At 37.2% G+C, this 23573-nt stretch overlaps 1 protein-coding gene across 3 annotated transcripts in view; it reads right to left on the minus strand.

Annotated features, from left to right (window-relative positions):
* PKHD1L1 (PKHD1 like 1) overlaps positions 1-23573 on the minus strand; it is a 159140-nt gene that overhangs the window by 50278 nt on the left and 85289 nt on the right. For all 3 annotated transcript variants that reach the window (XM_086695604.1, XM_025922529.2, XM_086695602.1), the window contains exons 47-57: positions 22137-22378; positions 20976-21112; positions 17901-18930; positions 15953-16144; positions 11555-11706; positions 10296-10455; positions 8341-8512; positions 4933-5021; positions 4427-4575; positions 2538-2667; positions 801-919 (exon numbers count right to left, since the gene is read on the minus strand). In XM_086695604.1, coding sequence (XP_086551730.1) covers positions 801-919; positions 2538-2667; positions 4427-4575; positions 4933-5021; positions 8341-8512; positions 10296-10455; positions 11555-11706; positions 15953-16144; positions 17901-18930; positions 20976-21112; positions 22137-22378 — 2572 coding nt within the window. The remainder of the gene's footprint in view (positions 1-800; positions 920-2537; positions 2668-4426; positions 4576-4932; positions 5022-8340; positions 8513-10295; positions 10456-11554; positions 11707-15952; positions 16145-17900; positions 18931-20975; positions 21113-22136; positions 22379-23573) is intronic.

The raw sequence follows: 23573 nt of genomic DNA on the forward strand, positions 1-23573 counted from the left end.
CTCTCTCTGCCCCTCCCCCATTCATGCTCTGTCTCTCTCTGTCCCAAAAATAAATAAACGTTGAAAAAAAAAAAATTAAAAAAAAAAAAAGAATTCTAAATTATGATTTATCTCAACATCTCCTCAAATTTAATTCAGTCACTAAATAAAATCACAGGCAATATACTTTTAAGAAATTAAATAGATCAAAGCAAATATATTCATATTTATATTAAAAACTGGTCAGTACAATATTCTTAAATTTTGCCAGTTTTTTATTCCAACGTTTTTTTTTTTTTATTTATTTTTGGGACAGAGAGAGACACAGCACGAACAGGGGAGGGGCAGAGAGAGAGGGAGACACAGAATCGGAAACAGGCTCCAGGCTCCGAGCCATCAGCCCAGAGCCTGACGCGGGGCCCGAACTCACGGACCGCGAGATCGCGACCTGGCTGAAGTCGGACGCTCAACCGACTGCGCCACCCAGGCGCCCCGCCAGTTTTTTAATATAATTAACTATTACTTGATATTCCTGAAATATGGGAAAGACACACATAAAAATTTTTTTTCCATTCAGAAACTTTCATATTTTCCTTTCATAACTAAAGATAGTGTTCTTTATATATTCTGAAGGACCTTTAAAATCCCAATTTTTAAATGCCTACTATCAGGTCAGCTTCTGAGTGCAAGTTAATGCAAAATATATATTTCTTATCTGATCAATCCTATGGAAAAAAAAATGTGCATGAGAATAAAAAAGAAACCTTTGTAAATTGACCCACTGTGTGTATTCAGTTCCCACCACATAATATTTCCTGTACCTGCCAATCCACAGCATCCATTAGAGATAGGACTTTGGAACCAGCCTCTGCAGTTTCTGAGAGCTTAGTTTTATATATTGAACGTGGAAATCCATGAAGATCCAGCTCACCAAACACCCCTGAAATAGAAAAGCTTCTATTTATTCACCACATAGTACTGAGTTAGGTGCTAATATAAAATGAAACCATTCATTTTAATAAATGATTGGATATTTTAGAATGAATGGAATGAAGTTGGATATCTGCTCAGGGTTATACAAGATGGCTTTGGCTCTTTGAGCCACTTCTAGGAATCTGGTCCATAGAAATTAAAGCCAGCGCACAAGTATACATGAATGGGAATGCCCACCATAATACTAGAAAATATTGGAAAAATGGAATAAATCTAAATGTACATCAATAAGAGAATGATGGAATAAATTATAATATACTAATACACTAGGGTAATATGCTATAAAAAGAAAGAGTGTTATCTGTAAATATTGACGTAGAAAGATATCCATAACATGTTAACTGAGAAAGAAAACTGCATAGGAATATATTTAGTTTGACCATGTTTTTGTAAAAGGCACAATACTATAACCACAAATCAATATATGCAATATGAATGTACACATATATAAAGAACATGAGAAGACATGTAAAAACTACTAATACAGATACTAGTTTCCTCATGATGGGGTAGAATTGGAAAGATGTATACTTTTTCTTAATATTTTTTATTGATATCATTTATGTTGTTTGAAATGTTACTTTTGAAACAAAAAAATAAACACATAAAAGCAAGTTCTTTTTAAGATGGAATTTGTCTGCCTTGGAACACTTACCAGTGGAGAGCTGACTCCTTCAGGCAAAGCCATTTTTTATGCCCCTATTTACTGATTGTCACTGTTTAGAAATTGTATGGCAAAGCGACTGCAGCACATGCTTGTATGTATCTTTCCAACAGATATGCAGCAGTGTTAATAAACTTGGTTATTAATCATGACCAAATAAACCCTCTCAGTTCCTTTACTTTCCAGGCTCAGATAGGAATACATACAGCCATACACATCCAACAGGAAAGTATAAAGTTCAGCAACAGTTGTGACTAGATAACTGATGGCAGTCAACTGATTCACAGATTATTAACACTATAAGAATAATGTGTAGAAAAGTTACCTTTTAAGGGAAAAGCACTAAGATATGAGAAAGTATGATTATTTATAAAAAGAGACAGTTATAAAGAAAACCAGATTGGAGAAATAATACACATATGGAGAGATTAATGTTAGTTTTGCAATGAGTTATATTTTGGTTTCAAATACGCACGTCTATACCTATTTTAGTGTGACATGATTTATTTAAACATTTTTTAATTTATTTTTATAACTCTTTACTATAAATAAATGTCTGTGAAATCTTCTGATACCATAACATCATGAACTGATAAGTATTTTAGTGCCATATGTCTTAAAATAGATTCTCAGGGCACCTGGGTGGCTCAGTTGGTTGAGCGTCTGACTTCAGCTCAGGTCATGGTCTTGTGGTTTGTGAGTTCGAGCCCCGCATCGGGCTCTGTGCTGACAGCTCAGAGCCTAGGGCCTGTTTCGGATTCTGTGTCTCCCCCTCTCTGACCCTTCCCTGCTCATACTCTGTCTCTGTCTCTCTCTCTCAAGAATAAATAAACATTAAAAAAATTTAAAAAAATAGATTCTCAAAACTGACATGATACTTTTGGTATCTGGAAACACATACCTAAGACCTTTGATCCTTGATTTGGTCCTTCTGGAAGTGCCCAGTCTGGAGTAGAATGATTTCCTCTAAGAACAATCTGTAATTCTCCTTTAAAAGGGTTATCTTCCCAGCCACCAATCAATCTACCTCCCTGCAGTGAAGCAGAAAATTGTTAATACTTAAAAATTGGGCAGAAAAAAATTTCACCCATAAAAATGGAATTAGAAAGATACTGGTAGCTTCCTCTAGTAAAAATGAATGAAATTTGTTATACAAAGAACAGTATTGTATCTGGAAGCGACCTTGATTTAACCCTGTCACTTTGGGATAGGCTGCTTAAATGATTTTTCAAAGTCGGACTTACTAGCTACTTATTGTCAGCACTGTCCTAAAGCTGAGACCTGCTTAGACCTAAACTAGTGTTACTGGACAGATCACGTTTTATTTTAGCACAATATGACATATATGAAGTACACTCCTCACACTTAATTCCAAGCTGTGCCCATTAGGAGGCCTCATTGTTTTGTTTTTTCAAATTTTTATTTAAATTTTAGTTAACATATAGTGTAATACTGGTTTAAGTAGTAGAATTTAGCGATTCATCACTTACATACAATACCTACTACAAGTGCCCTCCTTAATGCCCATCACCCACTTAGCCTACCCCCCACCCATCTCCCTCTGTCAACCCTGTTGGTTCTCTTAATGGTTTGTTTCCCTCTCTCTCTCTTTTTTTTCCCCCCTTTCCCCTATGTTCATCTATTTCGTTTCTTAAGGAGCCCTCTTTGTTGATAATAATAGCTACTACTAAATGCTTGCTGATTCTCTGCCAGGCATAATGTGTAAGGCTTTACATACATTATATCATTTGACCTTTACACTAAGCCCATGAATTGCTGTTATTATTCTCACTTAATAGGGGAGAAAACTGTTGCTAAAAGTGGTCAAATAACTTACCCAAGGTTCCCAACTGAGGTAAGGACTCAGTCGTACCTTTAATTTACCTCAAAGCTCATGCATCTAAATACTAAAATACTGCATATCTTTAAAGCAGTAAAGTCCTAGTTTTAGCAAAGAAAAGTTACTACTACTTTTATTTTCTTAGGACACTTAACAGCTTTTTGGCTAGGCCATTCTTTTTAATTAACAATAATAAAAACTGACAGAACAATTCAACCAATTATACTGTTACATATTCAAGACAGTCTGAGCTTTATGAGAGAATGAGGTGATTGTTCCAAACAACCGAAATATTTTTAGTAGTCTTCTCCTGTTGTCATAATTCCATCCATGTCCATTCATTTTAAGAAACACTGTTTTCTTAAAAAAAGAAAAGGTTTAAATTTTTTATTTTTTTCCACAACTCCTGGAATTGGATTCTCTGGTTGTTGGAGCAAGTTGTGGGTTTAGCTTTACCTAACAATAATACAAATATTCTACGTAGGATTAAAAATGGGCAAACTTCACAGTAAAAAGTAGCATAATTACTCCCTAAGGAATGTGTGGCCACCAGTTTAAAGGGCAGCAGAAATATATTGGACTTATCTCATAGGTTAGAGCCAGTTGTGTTTTTTATTCACATCGATTGAACATATGTTCTTATAATTTTTTTAATGTTAACTTATTTGAGAGAGAGAGAGAGAGAGAGAGAGAGAGAGAGAGAGAAAGCGAACGGGGAAAGAGCAGAGAGAGAGGGAGACACAGAATCCGAAGCAGACTCCAGGCTCTAAGCTGTCAACACAGAGCCTGACGCGAGGCTAGAACTCACAAACTATGAGATCATGACCTGAGCTGAAGTCTGACGCTTAACCGACTGAGCCACCCAGGCACCCCTATAATTTTTTCAGTAAATCTCCAACATCCTAGAATTAGACTAATAAAGGTATAAATTGTAAGACCCTTCCTCCTACCTGAAGCAATATGTAGGTAGCATTTAGAACAACTTTTCTGTAAGAAGACTCTGCAGCTCCCACACTGTGTTTATCTTCCAGTTCTAGAACTCCCCAAATAATGAGACTTTCCATTGGTGGAATATCTGTGTCTGCTACAATCCATGTTCCTATAAAACAATGCTTTATTATGAGAAATATAACATAATCCATAAACTATTGCCTATAGATAAAAACAATGACAACCTTATCAGTGAGCCTTGGTTTTGAAGTTTGCAACCCTTTTTCCACACAATGACTTATTCTTATCTCTCCCAGGAAATCTGTTATCCTTAATCTTCAGGTTGAAATCCACATAAAACCCAGAAGGCTAGGTCTGGTACCCAGGACACAATAATAGAATCCATCTCTTCACATTTGCTCTTTCCCCAAGGTGTGCTGCTTAAAGGTGGAATGTAACTATTGTCGTATCTATCCTAATGTCACATAAATATAGGCATTTCATTTACTTACATTTATATACTTACCTTCAGGAATAACCACATTTGCCCCTGGGTGAGGTATGGTATAATTATTTTCTCGAGATGATTGCCAAAAAGAATCATTTGACCATAAGCTGAAAAGAGAAGAGAAATGATTCCATTAAGTATTATCTCTATATACTTAATGACCATCTCCTTAGGGTGTACCACTATACTAGATGTTTCGGGGATGACAGAAGGTAAATTAGAGAATTTATACATTGTCACTAAGCAGGCGAGCTGATAGGTGCAATTGGTAGGACACTTAACACATATGACTACATACACAGCTGTTTTTTTCTCCATTGAAGAAAACTTCCTTTCCATCTACAATCTGAATCACTTTTTCTCCCACTAAATCCTCATTGTAATACCCTCATTTTGGCTAAGATGTAAATTACTTAATTTCCTTATAAGATTTCACATGACAGAAAGCGAAAAGAAATGTATCCTGGGGCACCTGGGTAGCTTAGTCAGTTAAGCACCCAACTCTTGATTTCAGTCCAGGTCATGATCTTGCAATTCATGAGTTTGAGCCCTGTAATTGGGCTCTGTGTCAGCATGGAGCCTGCTTGGGATTCTCTCTCTCTCTCTCTCTCTCTCTCTGCCCCTCTCTGGCTCACTCTCTCTTTCTCTTTCTCTCAAAAAATAAAATAAAATATTTTTTTTTAAAAAGAAAAGGAATGCATCCTTTGTCCATTTAAAGACCCTTACATGTGGTGCTACTGCATGGGGAAAGGGGAAATAGGATATGGTCAGTTAGATTCTGTGAAGGGAGGGATGGAATTGGCGATGTGAATTGGCAACGATGAGTCAATGAGGTTAAGCCTCTGGGCTGGAGTCAGGGATGGTAGGTGTACAACCAGAGTGAGGGTTATGTTAAACTGAAATAGATATAAAAAGTGCTTTGGGGGAGAGGCAGTCTCCTCTTTTCATCACTATACTTTCCAGAAACCACCTCAAGTCCAAATTGTTGTAAAGAATATTATTATAAAGTTGATGATATTTTCCTACTGGAAAACATTCACAATCAGTGGTTGCTTCCTTAACTAGTAAAAACTTTAAAAATTCTATGATACTAATTCTGGAATTCTAAAAAAGGGTCAACATACAGTTTGGTTAAGAGTGTACTTGTAGTATACATTTGAATTACTAAGTTTTATCATTAAGAAATGTGTTAATCAAAAATTCTGTTATAAAAATTTGTTTTAATAGTTTTAAAAGTGAGGTTAGCAGTTAGACTGACAATAATAAAAATTTGTTTTAATAGTTTTAAAAGTGAGGCTAGCAGTTAGACTGACAATAATACATTATTTTTCAAGAAGCAATTTTAGGGAAGGTTTGTTTAAGGTTGTATCTTTCTAACTAAATAACCTGGCCAGCATTGTACAGATTGGATAACTGATTTTATCTAGCTCTTCTCAAGATTAATAGCCTTTCATTCTTACCCCTACCAGCACTATACCATGCATTTTATACATTCTTCTTCTTACTGCCCATTGTTATAATCAATGAAATGAAGCCTAATACTTCTTAAACTAAGCATATGTGTGTTGAATAGCTAGAGCTTTACATCCTAATCTTGAGGTACCAGCTCTGGATCAAGATTCTGTTTGTTTTTACTGATAGTATTATCTGCATAATACTAATTAACAAATCCAACTATAGCCATTTCTAGAGAGCAGAACTCATACTATGAAAGGGAAAAACCCTATTCTAAGACCTATTCACGTAGCAGAACAACATATTCCTCTATCACATTCTGGTCTAGACCAATCTAAACCTATTATGTGAGTCATAATGAATATTAATTAAATTTTCAACTATTTTTTCTACCCTAGACTACATAAGGGCTTTTTGGTCAATAACCCTGATGGCCCATGTCTCTTACAAAGCTCTCTAGAGTCTTTTCATGAGCCTTTCTTCACTGTCCCTCTGTAAAGCTGACAGAGTAGCAAAAGTGGCCTTTCCAAAATGCAATTTGGAGTATGTTACTTCTCAGCTGAAAATCATTTAAAAGCTTCTACTTCTTAATGCTAACTGCCTGCCTGAGCTGAATGGTCTGATGTCTACCTGTTTCCAACAATATTTCCAGGCTACTCTCTTCTGCTCACCAGGGTCCAGCCATGCTGATTTTCTCTCTGTTCCTAGATATACCACACTCTTTCCCACTTCAGGGCCAAGATGCTTCCTTGGCTTAGAACACTCCTCTCCCACCCTTCCCATGGTCCTCTCTTCCTCACCCTTTGGCTCTCAACTGGAATTTCCCATCCTTTCTAACCATTCCACCCAAAGGAGGTCCCTGTCATGTTGCTCTCTGTCCCAGCCCCTAACCATTGCCCTTATAACCTTTATTACAACTTACACTCATGTGCTTTATTTTCTCTTTACTTTTTTGTTTCTTTGCTTTCTTTTGTTGGCATCTATCTCTTTGGATAGAATGTGAGTGCAATGAGGGCAGGGACCACATCTTTGTTGTTTACAATGGACTCCTCAATGCTCAGCACAGTGTCTGGGGCATAGCAGGTGCTCAGCACATTTTTTTTAATGATTGGGTTAATATATAAACAAATTCAATTATTCTTTTTGTATAGTATCTACTGTAGTATGTCTATATTTTGAAATGTAATTCACCTAATAAGAAATATTGAGGCATACTTGATGCATAGTAGTAGGCTCTTAAGTGCTCACTAAATGTTAGCTTTTATCATCGCTAACATTATTTTTATGATTACTTGTCCATAAAGGACAAAAATAACATAAAATCAGGATCATACCTTTAAGGGTCTTAAAGGCTAGTACAGTCATCACATACTAGTTCCATGATGTATGGTAATTGCTATAATACAAGGTAGAGATGACATTTCACATGAGACATAAAGGTAAAGGTCTATGTAAGTTTCAAAGATAGAAAAATCATTTTTAACTAGGAGAATTAACATACATTAGGGAATCAAACATTTGAACTAAAATAAGTTGTATTACAAGATTTGGCCATGATACTTATTCTAGACAAAGAAGACATGACCTGCTAAGAAAGCATTGGATTAATGAGGAGACTTAGTTTCTGGTGCTATTCTGAAAGTGTCATCAAAAGTTTTGTGATGTCGCATAATTCACTAAAGGTCGTTGGCGCCCGCTTTCTCACATATATAATAAGTGAGTTGGCCTAGCAATCCATATCTAACATTCTGCAAGTTGGAGATTACCAGTAACATTCACACATAATTTTTGTGAGACTTTCCATTTTCTCATCAGGGTGGTTATAAGGCCCAAGTGAAGTAATGAGTGTGGACATGCCTGGTGACTTACAAGGCATTGTGCAGGTCCAGGGCATTATTTTCTCAACCAAGAGTGAGGTGTGAAAACCGTCAAGTGCTATCAAAGGTATTAACAAACAAAAGGCCTGTATACTTATACGTGGCTGGTCGCTTCCTGGGATTTGGTTTTCTTGCTGGGGGATGTACAGGAAAGCAATCCTGGAGAATGCAGCAGTAAGCTTGGAAATTAATAATAACATCTTTCACATCAGGATCCAGGGTCCCAGAGATGGGCTGGCTCTGCTGAAGTTCATTTCTTCCTGACACTGGAGGTGAAGGAAAGTATTTTAAATTAATATGACGATCAGGGCACCTGGGTGGCTCTAGTGGTTAAGTGTCTGGCTTCAGCTCAGTTCCTGATCTCAGGGTTCATGAGTTTGAGTCCCACATCAGGCTGTCTGCTATCAGTGTGGAGCCTGCTTCAGATCATCTGTCTCTCTCTCTCTCTCTGCTCCTCCTCCCATTTGTGCTCTCTCTCAAAAATAAATAAACATTTAAAAACAATTTTTAAAAACAGTAAATTCATAAGATGACTAAAGAACCTGAATGTGGACAAAACCATGGCGACTTGAAAATATTCTTTAGATAGTAGGTTGGTAGAGCTCAAACATATGCAATACATAAGGAAAAATTCTGATGAAATGCACATGTCTTATTGAGAAGCAGTCAAACTGTCTTGACAAAACAAGTATTCTGGAACTCAAAATGTATTCTTAAATATTTATAATTGCCCCAAATAATAAAATAATAAAAATGGAAACGAAATATTTGACAGCTTCCTTTGTACTCATTTCCTCTCATTTTGTGAAATAAATGTCAGGGCCATGTGTAACAGTGTTGGTGTTATCTCAAACATAAAATGTAAGTTCTGGGACACCTGGGTGGCTCAGCCAGTTCAGCGTCTAACTCTTAATTTCAGCTCAGGTCATGATCTCAGGGTTGTGGAATCGAGCCCTGTGTAAGACTCTGCACTGAGCATGAAGTCTGCCTGAGATTCTCCCTCCCTCTCTCTCTCTCTCTCTCCCCCTCTGCCCCTCTCCCCACCAGCTCACTTTCTTAAATAAATAAATGAATGAATGAATGAATGAATGAATAAATAAAATCATTAAAAAATTCTTGTAAAAAATAAAATGTAAGTTCTTAATTCAACTCAAGGCCCTTTTCTTTTCTTTTCTTTTCTTTTTTTCAATATATCAAGTTTATTGTCAGATTGGTTTCCATACAACACGCAGTGCTCATCCCAAAAGGTGCCCTCCTCAATACCCATCACCCAACCTCCCCTCCCTCCCACCCCCCATCAACCCTCAGTTTGTTCTCAGTTTTTAAGAGTCTCTTATGCTTTGGCTCTCTTCCACTCTAACCTCTCTTTTTTTTTTCCTTCCCCTCCCCCATGAGTTTCTGTTAAGTTTCTCAGGATCCACATAAGAGTGAAGCCATATGGTATCTGTCTTTCTCTGTATGGCTTATTTCACTTAGCATTACACTCTCCAGTTCCATCCATGTTGCTACAAACAGCCATATTTCATTCTTTCTCATTGCCACGTAGTACTCCATTGTGTATATAAACCACAATTTTTTTATCCATTTATCAGTTGATGGACATTTAGGCTCTTTCCATAATTTGGCTATTGTTGAGAGTGCTGCTATAAATATTGGGGTACAAGTGCCCCTATGCATTAGTACTCCTGTATCCCTTGAATAAATTCCTAGCAGTGCTATTGCTGGGTCATAGGGTAGGTCTATTTTAATTTTTTGAGGAACCTCCACACTGTTTTCCAGAGTGGCTGCACCAATTTGCATTCCCACCAACAGTGCAAGAGGGTTCCTGTTTCTCCATATCCTCTCCAGCATCTATAGTCTCCTGATTTGTTCATTTTGTCAAGGCCCTTTTCAACATAAATTCAGTCTCTAATTCTTTCACTCAGCAAACATTTCTTGATTCCTGCTATATGCAGGACACTGTATGGCATAATTGTTCATTAAGCTATTTTTCTCTTCCTTTAGACAAAGCATTAGATAAAAGAATCACTCTGCCCAATGAACACATACCCAAGTAATACAGAGTACTTGTGTTTGCTTCAAGGTGCCAGTCTCCATTCTTGCTAGTATTCCAACTCAATGGATTTGAAGAGCCATTCCTCATATCAAGAACATTAAACATATCAGGATTTTGAGTGAAGTTATGAGATATGATTACGTAGTCTTCTTCCTATAAAAGTTTTCCCCAAAATATGATTTCTTTTATATGGTAATATCTTACATAATATACATTAATTTTGATGAGATACACATTAATTTTGATGACATATAGATACAGCTTATACTAAGACTTAAGTTGTGGTTTTAGTTTGTCATTTTGCATTCATATTTTGTTTAGTAACATTTACACATTTATGGAAATAATGCTAACTATATCCTAAAGCAACAAAAGTCTTTCTCTCTCTCTCTCTCTCTCTCTGTATATGCATATACATACACACATATCTAGAGAATATTTTATTTCTATAATGTTTGAAACATTTAAAACAATGATAGGTTTTGTTTTTGGCTACACGTATGTAGTATAAGTAGAAGAATATGAATCCCAATTCAGGATACTGTTTATCACCAGAGGTGGAAAGTGGGGGAATAAGATTAGGGTAAGCCAAACAGGGACTTCCATTTTATCTAAAAATATTTATTTCTTTAAAAAAAATCAAAAGTAAATATACACAGAATGTTAGATTCAGATAGATCTAGGTGGTAGGCATAAAGGACTTGGCCGGTTGTTTTTTATTTTTGATACATGAAAATACAAATTATAGGAGCACCTGGATGGCTCAGTCGGTTAAGTGTTCACCTTCAGCTCAGGTCATGATCTCGCAGTTCGTGGATTGGAGCCTGGTGTCAGGCTCTATGCTGATAGCTCAGGGCCTGGAGCCTGCCTTGGATTCTGTGTCTCCCTCTCTCTCTGTCCCTCCCCCACTCGTGCTCTGTCTCTCTCTTCTCTCAAAAATAAATAAACATTAAAAAAAAATTTTAATAATACAAATTATAAAGCCTTTAACTGGTACCTGGAACATCATAAGCACTCAATAAATGCTAGTTATTATTACGGTGATAATAAAAGGACACCAGCTTAGTATTATGGGAATATGGCAGAGATTGTTGACTTTGATTCCTACACAAGGTTCCTTTTTTTTGGCTGCTTAGATTCAGGGTGGGTCATGAAGTGCATGCAGGTCAGCATGTGAGGCAAGCACCTTCCATGCTGCATTCGTGTTATATGCCATCATAATTATTAGAAGATGAATTTTATAGCTCTTTACCTTAAATCCATAGAATGTTGATGTATAGGATATGTTGGTTATGTGACCTACATCTTTAAAATACCAGTTAATGTGCTTTGCATTTGGAATCAGAGCCATCCATCCAGACATATGAGTCAGTCGTTTCTTCTGAAAGGGAACAATGCTTGTGCCTATAGCAGAATGCAAAACAAACAAATAATAGTGATCTCTATCTCTAGAAAATTCCTCTTTTTACCAAGAAGTGCAAATGTCAAATATTAGCCAAGTCAACAGAAGTCTCTGAAGAAGTCAACATAGCATTTCATTACTTATATTCTAAATGTCTTTGTTAACTGAAGGCCCCAATGTTTAATATTCCACTTAACTGAAATACAAAATGCTTTCTCACTTGGAATTCTGAACTGAGATGACATCATTATTCCTTAGGGAAAGATAAAATTCAAACATGATGATGATTATGACCACTATGACAAAAGTGTTTAAATATATTAACACAGTTCTTTAAGTATTATTGGTCTAAAATATAATTCTTTTGAGGAGTCCCTAGGTGGCTCAGTTGGTTAAGTGTCTGACTCTAGATTTTGGTTCGGGTCATGATCTCATGGTTTGTGGGATTGAGCCCTGTGCCAGGCTCTGTGCTGACAGCGTGGAGCCTACTTGGGATTCTCTCTCTCCCTCTCTCTCTGTGCCTGCGCTGTGTGTGCATTCTCTCTCTCTCAAAATAAATAAATACATAAAAATTTTAAAAAAATATGTACTGTGTTGCTATTCTTTTAAGAACTTAATTCTTCAGGATGCTTCATTTGTAGGGCATGTCAATATAAGTTCTAATTCTTTATTAGATTTCCTGTATTTGTTGAGTTAACAAAATCTGAGTAATAAGTACTAATGGTAAGATTTGATTTGAAGCTCTTAAGGATCTAGGTTACCACCAGACTTACCATGAACAGTGGCCATGATACCCTAAATTTTGTGAACAACAAACTTGGGACCTAAACTACCTGTTATGAGAAAAAAAATATTTAATTTGGTAATTCTTGTTCATGAGAGAGTGCCTGACAACTTCAGCTAAAGATTTGAAAAGAATTCTTACAATGTAAAGAAGAGATCTATGATTAATTGCTTACATTCTATTTTTTCCATTCCCTTCTCTCTCTCTTGTCATCTCTGATTGAACTTTATGTTAAATTTGCAAACTCTTCCCTTATAAATTTAGGAAGAGGAAGCTAGAAGAAAGACTATAAAATAAACTCTCATCCTTTTTCTTTGGAGAATGAGGCAAAAAGTTCCAATATTAAGGAGGAACAAATTCATTAATTCTTAGGCTTGTGAATTAGCACTGCATTTAAAAAGGCCATGAGCAGAGACCCTGAAAACATACAGTTCCAAATGACCTGCAATGTATGAGAAGAACTATGATGATTTCAATTTTATTCAGTAAGAATTTATTCCTCTCTCTTCCTTAAGTGCAGCGTAGACTCCTCAGGCCTATTGATGTTGGGGGACCAGACACTCATAACCATTTGAAAAGTGCTAGCTGAGTGAGCCTTGCCATCTTGAGCCTCTGGTTGCAGTGCAGAGATCCTGCCCCAGGGAGCTGGCTCTCCTTTCAGCATGTGTTCTGGAATAAACACACATGGAACAACCTGAATTCAACTGTTGGGAGGAGCAGAGCCCACTGGTTCCTCACCTTCAGGCAAAGCATCCTAGTCGAGCACAGCCAAGATCACCCAACCCCCAGTCCTCAGACACGAGAGTGAAAACAAATGATTGTAGATTTAAGCTATTAAGTTTGGGGATAGTCTGTCAGGAAGCAATAGCTGACTTAGATAAGAGTTCATGAAAATCATCCACAACCTCTAGAATTTGCTCTATGTTTGGCAGAACCAACCTCCACCAAAGTTTTTCTGATGCGTGGAATTATACTTTAGGCTGAACTTCCTTCATGATTATTTTGTAAATAAAACTAATTATCATTTTAATAGTTATTTTTGTTTTCTTAATTTTTTTTCAGATGCATTCATTTTCAGCATGTTGATTTTAAGCATCTTGGACTGAAATTTGAAATTGATATTTAAAAAAATAGTATTAAAAGTAAGTGTCTCAGATTAATTTGCCATCTGGTCTATAGTATCACTAACAGTGTCAAAAATTAATTTGCCATCTGGTCTAACTTTACATATGAATTCATAAAGATATGTATATTCATACATATATACATAAAGATACACACATCACCATGTATAAGACCCTTTGATAAAGATATCTAAAGATATATGTAAAGTTATATCAAATCTTATTTCCCACTTTTCTAGTATATTTGTTGAACTTTTGATTCATTTAGTATATATATAAAATGAAAACAAGTGATCTTTTTTTTTTGTTTTTAATTCTTAGTACTAAGTAATTTTATTTGGATTTAATGGAGATAAAATAAAAATAGTCAAATTTGCTTGACTATGAAAATTGATTTATTTTTTTATGTCACATTATAAAGGAAAATACCTGGCATGATGTTTTCTCTACTCTGTATTTTGGTCTGGGTACTACAACTAATTCCATTGTAATTCAATGCTTACTGAGTCTCCACTATCGCAATGTCTTGTATTGAGCTATGTGGGTGACAGAAAGATAAATTTATAGATCTTGCCACCAAGGTGTTCAGTTTAGTAATTAAATAAAAATCTTTATTCCTGAAAGGATCAGACAAAAAGGCACAGAGAGACTTCACAAGAAAGCTATAGTCTCATAAATTCAGAAATATTAGACTTCTTAAATCAAAAGTAAAAACAAACAGGGCACCTGGGTGGTTCTGTCGGTTAAGTGTCCTGCTCTTGGTTTCGGCTCAGGTCATGATCTCACTGTTTGTGGATGTGAGCCCAAGTTGGGCTCCATGCTCACAGCATGGAACCTGCTTGGGAGACTCTCTCTCCTCTCTGCCCCTCCCCCACTCTCTTCCTGTCTCAAAATAAATAAACTTTTAAAAAATGAATAATAACACAAATAAAAACTTCTAAAATCATCACTACCGCCACCACCACCACCACCACCAAAAAACCAACAATGACAAAAAACAAACCCTAAACTACAGACTCAAAATGTTTAACTATTACTACTGAAAAATTGTTAAAGGCATATATATTTTTTATTATGCTGTATATTTAAAATAATTTCCTCAGGATGGTTTGTACATCTCTGAGTCCTCTGGAAAATTATCTTAGACCACGTTTTATAAAAAGCTAATGTTCAGTCATAAAGTATTTGAAGATATGATTAAAACTTTTATCATAAGTAACTATTTGATAACATAATAATGGGAAATATTAATGTATTATCTCATCAGACAAAATAGCTTCATTTGCTTTTGGTGTTTTGGTTCCTTTTTGTTTTAGCTTCTCAGTTTTTAATCAGAAGAAAACATTCATAGATACTTTGCTTAAAATATTGTTTATTGTACCACAGTCTCTAAAAGTTTAAGTGATGTTGCTCCATCCCAGACATCTGGTAATCACAAGAAAAGGAATGGCTGCTGGGTTCATGTTTTTAAGCCACTGAGATAGTGGGTATAACCATTACCCAGAGAGTTGCTGTATGACCTTTTCAATTCATAGGAGGAAGAAACTCTAGTAAGAATGTTTTAAAAGTTAAATATAATAACTGATAACATCGTAATAAATGATAAAAGAATTGCTTCGTACTTACTGTTTCCCCTGCAGATCCACTGTCCACTATTCTTCATGAGTTTGGACAGTGGGGAGCAGAGGAAGAAGAGAGGCAGAGAGGAATGTGTAATGAACTCATTAGTCCCCTCTCTCCCTGTGAGGAAGTAGGGGGTTCTCAGTGGGCTCCTGCATCTCTCGACCAAAGGGCACATTCCCATTTAACTTACTTGTTTGGCTGGTGCAAATGCCAGAGGGATCATGAATAATGACAGCAAATTAATTCAACCTAGTCAGGTAATGATGTCAAGCTCATCTGATATTCCAGGTATGATATCATTACTAAAACAAATCGGTGAACCAATAATCCCTGGCACCTGGTGTACAGCTATTGGCCTAGCAAATGCCCCTCCAACCCATTTCAATCAACAAATATAATCAAAAGGCTCTGCCTTCACTAGCAGGGACAACAGTGTATTTTTACCGTCTTGCTCCAAGGACTGTGTCAACTTTCCTACTCTCTGTAGTAATATTATCTGGAGGTTACTTGAGCAGCAGAACATCATGCTGGTCCATGCATTTATTCCATATCCTCACATGCCCATTTTGGGTGTGTTATTTGTTTCCTGCCTGATAATGACTAATAAAAATATTATAATTTTTCCATGTTCCAAATAGCGAGTGATAACTCAAAAAGATGATGATGAAAATAGAAAAATATTTAAGTTACTAGTTTAAACGATTGTATTCCACTTACCAAAAGAGTCTGAGAGAACCACATCCTTTTCAAGCAGAGATACTGGAGAAGGCTTGTTGAATGCCAAACGGTGGAAGCTGACTGAGGCGTCACAGACAGCCCCAGGGAACCCAATGCTCCACTCGGCTTCTTGTGTGCAGTGGGAAGGGTCCAGCAATGAGCTGTATGGAATGACAGTGTGTCCTCTGTGACCTAGGAGATGGACATAAACAGAATGTTTCCTGTATCATGTTAGAAAACTAAAAAAACCAACAAAACCCCAAACTGTCTACAACATATAGCTACTGTGCCCCACAGTACCAGTAACAAAATCTAAAAGTCCTGGTAATTTATTTTTTTGGCATGGGGGAATAGGACCTCATATGGAAGCTTTGCAGTGGATTCTTTGGTTAGGGAGATTATTGTAGATGTAGATGAAACACAGGATCTGAAGAATACATGAGAGCCAAATAAGGATGGGAAACAGGATAAGTAACTTACTCAAGGATACACAGAAGGATTCAAACCCAGGAAGTCTGACCATAGAGCCTGTACTCTTAACCAATGGACTGCCAACTACCATTAAATACCCAAGCTGAATGAATTAGATACTAATAAAGGTTATACAAATTTTTATAAATGAGAATCACCCAAATGTTCTCCCTCTAAAAGCCACAATTAGAACAACAGTCAAAAGTCAACAACTATAGTTGAGAACTCAGTCTATTTGAATATTGAGATGAATCTTTTTCCATCTTACAAAGTCTTTCAAAAGTAAATTGCTAATATCTGTAGATTTACTTGTCAATGATCTCTTAAAGAATTATGCAGAATCCCACACATAATCCTTGTGATCTTATTTAGACAAATATATCATTAAAATGTGTACAGAGGGGCGCCTGGGTGGCGCAGTCGGTTAAGCGTCCGACTTCAGCCAGGTCACGATCTCGCGGTCCGTGAGTTCGAGCCCCGCGTCAGACTCTGGGCTGATGGCTCCGAGCCTGGAGCCTGTTTCCGATTCTGTGTCTCCCTCTCTCTCTGCCCCTCCCCTGTTCATGCTCTGTCTCTCTCTGTCCCAAAAATAAATAAACGTTGAAAAATGTGTACAGATACTAAACTGTAGAAATTATGAATATTTACAGAAAATGTGGCATACTCCATGTAGAATTTTGTACTACAGTTAACATATTCTTTGAACTAATTTCAAATTCAGAATTTAGAGTGGTAAGAAAAGGACTGGGGAGCCTGGGTGGTTCAGTCGGTTAAGTGTCTGACTTTGGCTCAGGTCACGATCTTACGGTTTGTGAGTTTGAGCCCCACATCCTGCTCTGTGCTGACAGCTCGGAGCCTGGAGCCTGCTTCGAATTCTGTGTCTCCCTCTCTCTCTGCCCCTCCCCTGTTCGCACTCTGTCTCTCTCTCTCAAAAATAAATAAATGTTAAAAAATTTTAAAAAAAGGAAAGAGTTAACAGTAGCCCTGTAACTTATTCCTTTCTTTTACAGTATTTTAGCAAGATATTTCTAGTTTGCTTACATTGCTTATGTAAATAAACCTGGAATATATACATTGATGGGGCATGATTAGCTTAGAGAATTTGGGTAATCATGTAAACAGTTTCTTATCTGTATAATTAACTGAATATAAAATGAATAAGCAAAAAAATTCCCTTTGTGGTCAAAGTTCCCATAAATATTCCTCAAAATTTGCTGTTAATCCAAACCAAAGTGCAAATGCAAGAGAAAAAAAAAAGGATAAAGGATATTTTTAAAGGCTACACCTGACAATTTGGGCTTCTTCCACAAAAAGAGTGTCTCATCTGTGCCTAGTGCTGACCTATATCCTTAAATCATTGCCAAAGTTTGATGCTGGGTAAGATCTGTGATTCATGTGAGTCTGCTTTGACAGTTCAACTCTCTGTGTAAACATAAACATTTCCAATGTATATTACCAGATGAGAATATAACATTACCTGTAAGTGAACCATCAACATCAATCAGTACCACTTCATGTTCCCATCGAAAGCCAGCCTTGTTTGGTGTGTGAAAATACTGGATATCAACAAATTTTGCACTCCAACCTCCACATTTTTCATTACAAACTCCAGTGATGGATGTCACTCCCAAAGCTGCACAGTTGGGACGGTCAAAGTTCATAAAGTGTACAGAAGATACAGTCAAGCCTTCACTAAATGGGAGAACCAGGCCTTTCCTTGTGCAAAATGCAGACCCCATTCCCAGTTCATCAAGATGCCCAACTATTTTGGCATTTTTAATCACTGCTCCATTGGTTTCACCCCATCCCCCAACATAAGGAGCCAGAATCCTCTTGGTCTCGATTCCAGCCTCATAATTATTTACCATCACAAAGTTATGGAACTGAAGGGCTCCTCCATTGACCCATTCAGCTCCTTTTTCACAGTTCCAAGTAGTAAGTGAATTAAATATCGCAGGCACTGGCACTGTAGAAGTACAAGATCCTGTTTGCATGGGGAAATATTCTTCAAATATCCATAGTCCAAACCAGCCTTGAGAATGAACAGTGTTGTTAAAGAATTCTCCAAGAGGAACTCTTTTTTGGCAAATGTTTCGGTCATAGGATGGCCCATCAGGATGGTTGTTCATTCGGTACCAAAAGCCAAAGTGAGTGCCTCCAGCAGCTGCATTGTGTCGTATGGTGTTGTTTGGGTTGGTTACCCAAAATGCAGCTGGGGTCACATCATCATTCAAAAGACTAGTACTTTGTTGCACAAAGACTGCCAAGTTATATTGCAAAATATTGCCATGTTCAATACCATCTTCTATAAAAAATGCTCCTCCCTTGATATCATATATAATATTCCACTCAACCAGCAGGTGATGTGTGTTATGGATAGTAACAGCTCTGTTATAGGCCTGGTGAATTGCACAGCCTCTTACATAAGATGTAAATTGCAAATCTCCGAGCAGGTGCCAATGAATTGGATATCGCCCCAACCGGAAAGCCTGGCCAGCATGGAATATCTGTCAAGCCCAGAAATCATAGCTATTTAGTGATACACATAGACTCATAATTTGCCTGGCTTATATTTTCTTGTTTCATAACAATCTCCAATTTTATATTAATTACTATCGATACATTTATATCTGCCATATTATTCATGTTTATCCTTCAAATCTGTTATGTGACCTTCAATCCACATTGTTTTATTCAATATATAACAGCCCATACTTGTTACCAAATGAATGAATGAACAAAAGCCATCTCTGAATCTTGTTTTTCACCTCAATCTATTACTAAACTTCCATGTTTGGCAATATAAAACCTTTCAAAGACTTATTTTTCTCCTTCACTCTGATTCTTATATAATAATAACAAATATTTCTTGAATGTTTACCGATTGCCAGATATTGTGCTGTGTCCTATATGCATGATCAATCTTTACCACAGCCCTACAAGGTAGCCATTTGTCACCAACTTCACTTTACAGATGAAGTTTACGATGGCTAAGAATCTTGTTCATGGTCATAAAACTCCATTTAAACTCCATTAAAGGTGGTCTGATTCTAGGTTGGTGCTTTTATTAACCACTGTGCTGTGCTTTCTTTCAGTAGGTCTATAATCCATTAATTTAATACAGAGGATACCAGTGTGTGGGAGTGCGTGTGCAAGTGTGCGGGTGTAATATGATCCCATAATGTTAGAAAAAATATTAGGGCATCTATTTATTTTCATTTTTCATCTAAAAATAAAAAACTATTACTAATAATCAATACACAGATCGACCCTGACCTTATTTAGTCCATATCTCAGATGTCACATATGTGTAACATATCCTAGAAAGAGGGAGATACAGGTGTTGCCTCTACCACCCTCAATACGTTGTTTGCAGTCTGGGTGTCTCCAATTTAATACATTTATGGATTTTACTATTCCTTTCTCTCTCACACACACCCTCCCTCCCTCCCTCCCTCCCTCCCTTCCTTCCATCATTTCATCCTTCCTATCCTCCTCCCTTTTACTGAACATCTGATAAAAACTGTGCTAAATTTTGATTATATAGACTGAATATGAGTAAGTTACAGAGGGGCTCCTAATCTCCTGGGGATAACTTGCATATTTATTTATTTTTTCACAAACTGGTTACATTAACAATCAGTTGAGAACCTGCTGTATGTCAAGCACAGTTTCAGCTACAGGACAATCAGTAGAAAACCAGAAACACAAAATCTCTGAACTAATTGAGTTTATGTTCTAGGGAGAGAGATTGAAAATAGATATATATATATGTCAGGAGCTATGAGTAAATGAAGGAAAACATGTTTGGGCAGTTATTTCAAATAAAGACAGTAAGGAAAGGCCTCTCTTAAGGGAGGACATTTGAGAAACACATCTGACCGAAATCAATGTGAGCCATACAAGCATTTGCTGGAGGAGAATTCCAAGCAAAAAGAAGAGCAAATGCAAAGAACCTGAGACAGAAATGTGCTTGACAAGGAGGCCCATGCAGCTAGCATGGCATGAGCCTGGGTAGAGTCACAGGAGATAAAGTCAGAGGTCAGCTGGGGGACAGATCGTGTGGGTCCTATGGGAAGGACTTGGGCTTTTTGTTTTAGGTGTAACATAAAGCCATTGGAACAGGGTGCAGCAAGATCTGATTTATACTTTAAAAAGTCTATTTGGCTGTGGCATGGAGATTCTATTGGAGAAAGGGTGGAAGCACGGTGATCAGTTAGGAGGGAATCATAGTAGTCCAGATGAGAGGGGATGGTGGCTTGGGTGAGGGACTGGGTGGCAGTAGTGGAGGGAGAGTGGATGCAGGTCATTATATTTTGTAGGCTGTGTGGGTAGAACTTGCTGATGAATTTTATGTGGGCTGTGAGAAAAAGAAACAAAATTTTGGCATGATTAAATGGGTGAATAATTGGGTGTATCAAAATTGTCTGTTTACTTCTCTGTCTCCTCTACCAGATCATAAGCAGCATCTGGTCAACAGCAGTTCAGTGCTTAGTCACTGCCATAGATAACTTTTGGCAAACCACTGTGATTTACCAACAATGCGTCTTACCTCTACGTATTCTATTCTTCCAGTTACCATGCTAGCACCAGGGACAGGAGCATGAAACATAATGCAGCCTCCAAACTGGTCACTTCCTATTTCTTCTCCAAACTTTCCCTGGAAGCATGTCTGTGTAGCAAATTCACCTTGAAAAATATTTTTTAAGATATTATAAAGAAAAACCATGGCAAAATCCTCTAATTATATAGATCCCCCACACCTAATTATACCTTTTTATTCATACATAATTTTAATCTCATCCTGGGATATAATTATTTGCATTCACATCATTTCCTCCTCTATCTCGTTCACCTTTGCATTCTCTAAGGTACCTATTACAGCATTTTTCAAAGATACTAAATAAATATTTGACTGGTTAAATTAATACTAATAAAGATATTTTTTCTTACTATCTCTGAAGCTTTGCCCCAATATTTGGAGATTAACATAATGCAAATCCTATATTTGTATAGCACTAGAATATGCATATTGCCACTTAATTCCTGTAACTACAGTAAGTGGGCAGAACAGGAAATATTCTTATTTTAAACAGGATGATATTAGGTTTCATGAACTGGAATCAGAATGTAGGTTATTTGACACTGAATCCAGGGAGCCTTTTCTAATATAACCCACTGAAGTCTATCTTTAAACCATATTTCTTAATATTTAACTATACATCATATTGTAATGGTATTTTTATTACATAAAAGCATCTATCTATCATCTATCTATATATACACACATACAAACACAGGCACACATATAAGAACTCTGGTAAGATATGGAATCATTTCTTGTCTAATGACACTTGAGTGGAAGAGACACGTCTCTTCAGGACCAAAGTGATTAACGGCTATTGTTTGACTCCCTGGCCATCCCATTGCCTTGTCCCAGAGATCACAGAGGCCTATGTTGAGGTGGAGTCTCCATCAGCCTATATCCTAGAATCATAACAATGAGCATATTGGACACGTGCAGCCTGAGTGAGAAATAAACCTTTCTCATTTTAAAGAGAAATGCCATTTGAGGTTTATTTAGTACTAGAGCATAACCTAGTATGCTCTTTCAATAGCAGTTTTTAACTGGGGGTGATTTTTCTCCCAGGGAGCACCTTTACAATGTCTGGAAACAATTTACAAGCTGACACACTCAGGTTGCTAAAATTACCAGTGTCAAATCCATCAGGACATGCTGGAATTTTGTGATTCCACTCCATAGTATCAGATCCTCTTATTAAAATATTCCTTGTGAGAATTCCAACTTCTGCTCTTGCTTCAAACAGAGTTCCATCAGGGAGTGTGACAGTGATTCCCAAGTGTGTGTAATTCAGCGGGTCAGTGAGCACTACGTTTGTGCCATCAGCAGATACGGATGCAATGGTGCGTTTTTCATTCTCTCGTTGACCGTGTCTGTAAAAATTTCAACAAAAACCTTTCCAGATTAATCTAAATCAACATAATCTTGTTTCAGTGCATTTGTTTTATGCTCTCTGAACACTCCCTCTATAAACTAGGAAATTTTTTAATGTCTTACAATATTCTGAAGAGGAATTCGAAAATGGTGTTTAACTCTTTCTTAGAGTGAGCAAATTTTACAAATGCATTTCAATTAAATAAATATGTTCCCAGTGCTGCAGTTGTTTAGAGAGAACTGGACTAATTCCTGTAAAGTATTCACATAAGCCATTCACTTAAAACTTTGAAGATCACACTCAGTGGTCCTCCACTGCGAATGATTATATCTGCCCATGAGACATTTGGCAATGCCTGGACACATTTTCGGCTGTCACAAATGGGGGTCCGACTGGCATCTAGTGGGGAGTGGCTATGGATATTTCTAAACATCCTATAACACAAGGGGCTGCCCCACACAAGAAAGACTTGTGAGGCCCAAAGTGTCAACAGTGCTGAGGTTGATAAGCCATTGGAAGTTTCTGAGTAGGGAAAAGACAAGACTGAGGGGAAGTATATGAAGCCTTATTTCTACCACTTCTTCAAAACACCTCCAATTCCAGCCACAGCGAAAGGACCTCTCGATTCTATAATATACTCACTCATGTATTCATTCATTCAGCAAACATTTATTGAGTGTCTAGCTGGTTTTCTAGGCACAGAGCAAAGGATGCCAAGTAGAAAGTACCCCTGACTTTACAGAGACGTGTGTGCCCGTGCCTGATTGTATATTATCTACCAAAGTGTGTGACTGGTGTTTTCAACAGAGGTAAGGTTAGGGGAGTTATATCTGTGTCTTCCTGACCTTCCCTTTTGACTCATCTCTCCCTTGGCAAATCTTTTTCCTCTTTTAAATACTGGTTCAAATGACAACGTCACATGCAAACTGGGTAAAAAAACACCTCTCTCAACTTTCCCAGCCCTTCTTCTGGATTCCCAACACACTCTATCTCATGCCCTGTCAGTGCCCACCAAATTCACACTGCAGGCCCATCATGTCTGCTGTGGCTCTCCTATCTGCTTCTTCATCCTTTCCACTACCAGGCTGCTCCTGCAGGTAAGGCACCCACAGGTTAAGTCATTTTGTGTGCTGAGCACTCAGTACAGTACCTGTCACAACTCAGGAAGAGTGTTTGATTGATTTAACAAATTA

This window comes from Puma concolor, chromosome F2, assembly GCF_028749965.1.
Source record: "Puma concolor isolate L17-30 chromosome F2, mPumCon1.1.hap2, whole genome shotgun sequence".
NCBI classification, from domain to species: domain Eukaryota; kingdom Metazoa; phylum Chordata; class Mammalia; order Carnivora; family Felidae; genus Puma; species Puma concolor.